General features: G+C 69.9%; 1 protein-coding gene across 4 annotated transcripts in view; it reads right to left on the bottom strand.

Annotated features, from left to right (window-relative positions):
* Positions 1-1,217: 1,217 nt before the first annotated feature.
* Positions 1,218-7,056, bottom strand: part of LOC101619801 (septin-9) — a 35,454-nt gene continuing 29,615 nt past the window's right edge. For all 4 annotated transcript variants that reach the window (XM_012733127.1, XM_012733129.1, XM_012733128.1 and 1 more), the window contains exons 5-10: positions 6,746-6,883; positions 5,728-5,845; positions 5,113-5,208; positions 4,879-4,975; positions 3,136-3,187; positions 1,218-2,624 (exon numbers count right to left, since the gene is read on the bottom strand). In XM_012733127.1, coding sequence (XP_012588581.1) covers positions 2,489-2,624; positions 3,136-3,187; positions 4,879-4,975; positions 5,113-5,208; positions 5,728-5,845; positions 6,746-6,883 — 637 coding nt within the window. In that variant the 3' untranslated portion in view covers positions 1,218-2,488. The remainder of the gene's footprint in view (positions 2,625-3,135; positions 3,188-4,878; positions 4,976-5,112; positions 5,209-5,727; positions 5,846-6,745; positions 6,884-7,056) is intronic.

Raw genomic sequence — 7,056 nt, 5'->3', positions numbered from 1 at the left:
GTCGGGTGGGGACACGCGGACGCTTGGCGAGGTCTGGCCGAGCTCGGCAGAGGCTCTAGGGGAGACAGACTGGCCTCCCGAGGTCACCGCTGCGGGCAGCCCCGGCAGCACCCGCGACCAGCCCGGCTGGGGCTCTCGGCGCAGTCGGCTCCTCTTGAAGAGCAGCCTCTGGGCTGGACTCGGCCGGCCTGGGCGCGGGGAGCCCCCTCCCTCCCCCCTTGCAAGCGAACCGGGTGTTGGGCCCTGAGACTGTCTGCGACTGTGAGCAGTCAGGTGGGAACCCACAAACCTGCCGATCCCCCCAATTTCTGCTCTCCCTCCTGACCTCGAACTGAACTTTTTTCTTTTCTTCGATCCCACAGCCCTGAAGCGCAGGTCTTGTTCACCGCGAAGGCCACACAGCAGAGGCCCAGCGCCTCGGTGACTGTCTCAGGCCACACTCGGCGTTAGCTGCTGTGTGCCACCGGTTCCCAAGCCCACGGTCTTTTTTCTTTTTTAAATAATATAATAGTTTATTCTTACATCATTTTGTGCCTTTTTCCCTGGAGCTTCCCGCCTCCCACAAGGAGCCAGGCCCGCTGGCCCTGCTGGGCACGCAGGCAGAGGGTGGACGCAGGGCAGTGACACAGCACGGAGGCCCCGGCGCCGGCTCAGGGCCTCCCGAGTGACCCTGCAGAGCCAGGGGTGCAGGGACCCTGGCACTGGCTAAGGATAGAATCCACTGCCCGTCACGGCCTCTGGCCTCCTGGCTCCCACTTGGGGCGCCCCTTCGAGGCGCGTGCCAATCCGACCTCCAGAGGGTCCCCGATATGTGACTTGAGGCTGGAGATTCGCCAGCCCCAACCCCAGCACGGGAGAGGGTGGGGCGTGGGTCCCTGCAGACCGGGAGAATACACCTCTGTTGTCTCAGCTGCTGTGACTATTCTGGGGCCCAGGGCATCCCTGCGGTGCCAGGGCTCCCCCACACCTGCTCGCTCCCCAGTCTCTGTGGCCTGCAGAGAGCAGCTGGAGTTGCAGCTCCTTGAGGCAAGTTCTCCTGCAGTCAGTGCAGCTGGGAATCAAAGATCCGTCAAATACGGTCAGTCTCCGGGTCAGTCTCATCGACTGGGGTGGTAGGAAATCTCGCTTCTGGAGAAGCAGCTGCCCCCCACGCGAACCCACTGCCCCGCCCCGCACACTGCCCCCCACCCAGGGCCAAAAAGGAGAGACCCGCGAGCCCCGGCTGCTTACGAACATTTATTTCAGGAAATACACTTTGAACACTTTGTTATTTATACAAAAAGAGCCGCGGTTCTCAGGAGGCGCGAGCGCAAGGCCACTGTGGAACAGACCCCAGGACACCAATTCTCGAGATCTGCTACAAGGAAGGAAAGCGAAGCCGTCTGCCGGAGGCCGCTGCCCGGGCGCACCCGCGGGGTGCGATGGCCAGCCTTTGGATCTCGGTTTTGGCAAATCGTGGCAATTCGGCAAGTAAACTGTGGGTGAGGTGGGTCCTTCCTCTCGGGGCGACACGCAAGGCGGTGACGTCCATGCACACGCACGCGCGGCCCAAGCCGCCTGCACCCCTCCCGGGGCTGCGGCCCGACCCTGGGGGCTGCGGACCAACCCCACCTCATCTGTCTCTGGTCCTGGGGGCAAAAGTGGGGTTCCCACCTCCCCCAGGCAGGGCGTGGGTGCTCCTGGCTTTTCCTCTGGAGAAGACTGAGGGTGGAGGCGCTGGAGACACCCCAGCTCTGCCCTGTACGCCAGACCCCTCCATCCCTGGCAGTCAGCCTGACAGGCTCAGGGGCCAGGGGCCCAGTCCGGCCCGCCTGGTGTCCACCTCCCGGGCACGGCCGGGCATCTGGGCCCACGCAGACGTCTAGCTACACCCACGTGCAGTCACGCAGGGTGGGGTGGACACCCAGACCCTCTGACCACCCCGGTCCCGCCCCATCCACCAGAACCCCCCACCCGGGGCGCCCCCCCACTCCCCTGCTTAGCCTTCCCCCAAAGGGCAGGGCTTGGTGGGGTGGGGCGTCTCCTTGCTGCCTTGCAGCTCTCAACTGAGTCCTGGCGAGGGCGGGGGGCGATGGGGGGGGACACCGCCCTCTCCGACCTGCCATGATCTTCCGAGCCAGGGGACAGTGAGGGACAGTCTGCGGCTGGCTGGCTGCGTGGACGCGAGATAAAGGCACTTTCTGCTCCAGGCGGGGCTCGCAGCGGGTCCCCACCCAGGATTCTCCGAGTCTAAGCAACTGGCAACTGGAGTCTGGAGGAAGGAGCTGCCCCTCGGGGCGGGGTGGGGCCGAGAGCCTGGGCGCAGGGGCAGCTCCAGCGGTGGCCGCCACGGGGGCCGCCAGCCCTGGCCCGGGGCAGGGGCCAACAGGAAGGCGGGGGGCATCAAGGTTACCTGGCAGCGTCGAGGGGCGCTGACAGTGGGGGAACTACATGGAGTGGTGGGGCGAGGGGCGGCCGGCCGGCCGGGCGGCGGGGGCGGGGGCGGGCGCTACATGCCCTGGGCCTCGGGCTCCGGCTCCCCCAGCCCGTTGGACACGGTGCCGCTGCTCTGGTGCAGGCGCTTCACGCGGTAGGCCTCGAAGTGGATGCTGCTGGTGATGTCCTTGATGTTCTGCATGTGCGTCCTGGGGGCCCGAGGGGTCAGCGGGGCAAACGCAGGCCCCGCCCTCCTTCGGCCACCAGGCTGCCCGGGACTGGGCAGGGGCCGTCTCCGGACGCACTCACACCCAGACACCCCCGCCCCCTCCCTACGGGCAGGCCAGGGGGCAGTGGGTAACCACGCCCTGTCAGCCTGCTGGGCCCGGACTCTGGCGTGCCAGAGATGAAAACGGGGTGTCCTTCCCGAGCCTGGCTCTGGCGCGTAGGGCAGCTCCCCGACTGGAGGGCCCCAAGCCGGCCAGGCCGGTCCCCTCCCGGACTGTCCCCAGCAGCCGCCTGCCCCCGCCAGGCGCCCCCTTCTCCACTGTCACCTGGCAGCCCAGCCCCCACCGGGCCTGTGAGGCCGTGGGGGAGGGGCAGGCCCACGAGCGGGCACCATCCTCCGCCCGGGTGCCCTTCCTGCTGCCGCCAGGAGACGGGCACAGGCTCCCCCGCCCGCCAGCAGCGCCCCGCACCCGCGGCAGGGCCGACTCTCACCTGATGAGTAGGTCCCGCAGGTAAGCGAACTCACAGTGTGTGGTGTTTTCAACTGCGAGAGGAGAGGCCGGAGGTCACCCGCAGGCCCTCCGCCACCCTCACCCCCACTCCCCGCGGGGCTGGGGTGCAGGGCGCTGCCAGGCGCCCAGGCCGGTGAGCCGGGGAGCGGGACCACAGCCCACAGGTGAGCCCAGGCCCGCTCTCCGGAAGGCTTCAGGGCGCCCAGCAGGCAGAGGACACGGGCCCAGCAGGACGGGGGAGAGCTCAGCGAGAAGGTGGGTGCTGGTGCTGCTGGGGCCGGGTGCAAGAGAACCTGGGGGATCTCCCCCGGGGTCACACACCCCGGGGCCCCTGCCCGGAGCCACCCAAGGCACAGCCCTTTGGAGGGAAGGCTGTGGGCCCTCGAGGTCCGGCCTCACGCAGCTTGGGAGGTGGGAGCCCCCTCCGCCGGGGCGCCCCCCATCCGCAGGGCCCCAGCGTGTCCTCGGGAGCGGCTGGCGGCGGCGTGGGCCACCAGGGGGCAGCAGAGGCGCAAAGGTGCCGCCGACGCCCCGCCCCAAACTCTCCTGGGCCTTCACAGAAAGTTCCTTAAGATGGGCACTGCCTGGCAGGGGCGCGAACCGCCCCCAGGACCCCTCTGGCGGAGGGGAGCAAGGGAGACAGGGATCCACACGCCCCGCCCCCAAGGGCTGCCACCCCTCCAGGCTTGGTGGGTCCGGGGCCAGGGTGGGCCCGGGCAGTTTCCTCCCTGCACCCTCCAGCAGGGGCAACCAGGGCCCCAGACCCCCAAAGGCCCCTAGGCAGGCTCACAGGCCCCACTGCTGGAGGAGGGAATGGAGGCCCCCGGGGCCTGGGGGGCAGCTGCTGCTCCTCTGGACCCTCAGCCAAGTGACTGAGGGGTCGGGGCCCCCCTCCAGCAGAAGGACCGGCAGGCAGGCCGCCCAGGTAACCTCCCCGGGGTGACCCCGGAGGGTCCCGTCCGCCCTTCCCACCCCTGCAGGGCGACTCCAGCTCGGCAGGTGGGGCAGAGCCTCCTAGGAGACGTCTGAGGGGTCCTTAAGGGCCGGGGTCACTCTGGATTTAGGGTGCCCTGAGCCAAAGATCAGCATCCTTGGAAGACTTGGACACAGAGAGGGGGGCCTCCGAGAGGGCAGTGCTGTCACCCCGGCGAGGGAGGGGCCGGCCCATGCTGCCCAGAGGAACTGCTGCCCCTGGCGCTGAACTGGCCTCCTGGAGAGCCCGGTGCACTAAGTGGGGGCGCCTGGGACCCCTCCAGGGGTGTGGGGGATGACACTGGGTCTGAGAGCTCAGCCTTGCTCTTTCCCTAGACCTAGAGTGGCGACACATGGTCACATGGCCGGGCAGTGGCGGGGGGGTCACGCGGCCTGCCCGTGGGGGGCGGGGTGGGCTTGGCAGCAGTGGGGGATCACATGGCCTGCCTGTGAGGGGGGTGAGGGGTTCACACAGCCTGGCCGCTGGAAGGCGGGGGGTGTGATTCAGCCTGGCCACGAGGGCACCCAGTCTGGCCATTGCGGCTGGGCGGGGGTCACACGCCTGGCTGCAGTGCGGGCAGCTCCTCCCTCGGGGGAGGGCGGAGGACTGCAGGGGGACACTGACTGCAGAGGACTGAGGCCTGGACTGGATCCCCAGTTCCCCAAGTGGGAACACCATGGGACCCCTGCGACCGGGGTGCAGCCCGGCAGGAGGGGTGCCATGCTGAGGGTCTGGACAGCACCCCGTTACCTTCAATGGTGCCCCATTTGGTTTTCCTCCCGAGGATCCTCTTCCCGTTCACTTGGTACTCGTGGTCACTGCCCACCACGGCGAACGGGATCATCTCCTGGGGGCGGGGGGGCATTGGTCTCGGCCGGCAGGAGCCGCCTCGGGCCCCCCAAGCCCAGGGCCTCCGTCCACCCCACTGCTCCCCAGGCCCTGCCCCAGGGAGGCCCCGCCCATCCCACAGGGTGGCCCACGCACTCGGAACTTCTCGTTCACCATCCGGTCCTCGGAGTCCTCGTCAAACTCCTTCTGGGGGTACACGTCGATGCCGTTGGACAGCAGGTCCGCGGTGATCTGGGGGCCAGAGGGGGCCGTGGGCACCACGGTGAGGCCTGGCCTGGGTGTTGGCCCCCAAGACGTCCGCACCGGGCAGTGGGCTGGGTCCGGGTGGGCCGGGGACCCGGCTCTCCAGGCCGCTGCCTCGTGGGCAGGGGCAGCTGTGGCGGGGACAGCGGGAGACCCCCGCCGTCCGTGCCTGTCTCCACGCCAGCTCCTCACCGGGCCCCTGGGGCTCCCTGGGGCCGCCAGCGTCCCCCACCCCAGCAGGACGCCCAGTGCCCAGCTGGGGTGACAGCCAGGCCGGAGCCGCTCTGGCAGACACACCCACCACCGGGGGGCGCCCTCCCTGGGGCTCCCCTGGCCTGCACCACCAGCCAGTCAGGGCTCAGCTCAGACCACTGACTGAGGGAGGTTCGGCTGGCTCCGGGCACCTTGTGTGGCGCGTCTGGACACAGCAGAGGACCCCAGCCACAGCACCCCTGGCGCTGCTCATATTGAGGGGACCTGGCCGGCCCGGCCCGAGGGGGGCCCTACCCGCTGCTTGAAGTAGACCCTCTCCTCCAGGGTCAGCGTGTCGGCCTTAGCGATGACCGGGACGATGTTGACCACTTTGCTCAGGCGCTTCATGAACTCGATGTCCAGGGGCCTGAGGCTGTGTGGGAAGGACAAGGGTGGGCGTGGGCGGGGCAGGGCCTCCGCGGCTCAGCTGTGCGCCCCCACCGGCAGCAGGACGTAAGGGTCGGCCGCAGGCAGGGAAAGGTGGGTTCAGGCAGAAGTCTGACCCCAGGAGGGGGAGGGGCCAGCGCAGCAGGGGCGGGGCAGAAGGGCGCACGGGCCCTGGACTGGCGTGGTGGGCCTCAGCCGACCCCTGCCCCCGGAGAGCGATGCGCCTGGTCAGGCCCGCAGGGCTGTCGCCCAGCAGACCCCCGCTGCAGCGCCCAGGCCTCCCGCGACTGGGCTCCCACCCCAGGGCAGGCTCGGACCCCACTTGGGTTTTCCCGAGACGCCGTGGAGGCTGGCCGCCTCGGCGGGCTCCTGCCTGTCGCAGGGCCAGTGGGGCCGGGCTCCCCGCTCGGGACACCCCAACAGGGGCTGGATTTGGCACAGGGGCCGGGAGGCTGGGAGAGAAGCCAGGCGCACCCCAAAACCAGGCCACCCCAAACCAGGCTGCTGGTGCTGAACACTGCGGGGCTCCCGCACCAGGGAGGGGCGGGGGCAGGGCCGGCTGGAGCCGGGGGCGCAGGCGCCCAGTACAAGTGGCCTGCCGGGGACATGGGAGCCCACGTACAAGTGGCTGGTGGGGGTGGGGGACTGGGGGCGCGCGGGCCGGGGCGCACGTACGAATGGCCGGGGACGGGGTTCCCACGTACGAGTGGCCAGGGGCAGGGGCCGGGGCGCCCACATATGAATGGTCAGGGGCGGGAGCGGGGAGCGCCCACATATGAGTGGCCGGCGGCAGGGGCCAGTGCGCAAGTAGGAATGGCCGGGCCGGGGCCTGGGTGGGCCGGGGGCGGGGCCGGGGCGGGCCGGGGGCGGGGCCGGGCGCACGTACGAGTGGCCGGTGGCCGGGATGAAGTAGAGGCAGCAGTGCACGCGCGTGTCGGGGATGCGCTTCTTGCGGTTGATGTTGACCTCCTCCTGCAGGTACTTCTCGTACTGGTCGTTGATGAACTTCATGATGGGCTGCCAGCTGTGCGGACCGGGGTCAGCCTGTCCCGCGGGCGCCCCGCGGACCCCCACCGCCCCCCACCCCACGCGCACAGACTTTATGAGCGGAGGGGGCCCCAGGCCAGCAACCCCGGCCCTGGGGCGGACGGCGCCCCGCGGACGCTCTGGCCAGGACGGGGCTCCAGCCCGGGGACC

This window comes from Condylura cristata, unplaced genomic scaffold, assembly GCF_000260355.1.
Source record: "Condylura cristata isolate star-nosed mole 26May11 unplaced genomic scaffold, ConCri1.0 scaffold00038, whole genome shotgun sequence".
NCBI classification, from domain to species: Eukaryota; Metazoa; Chordata; class Mammalia; order Eulipotyphla; family Talpidae; genus Condylura; species Condylura cristata.
The sequence above is the reverse complement of the archived record's forward strand: the minus strand, read 5'-3'. Positions and strand labels throughout refer to the sequence as shown.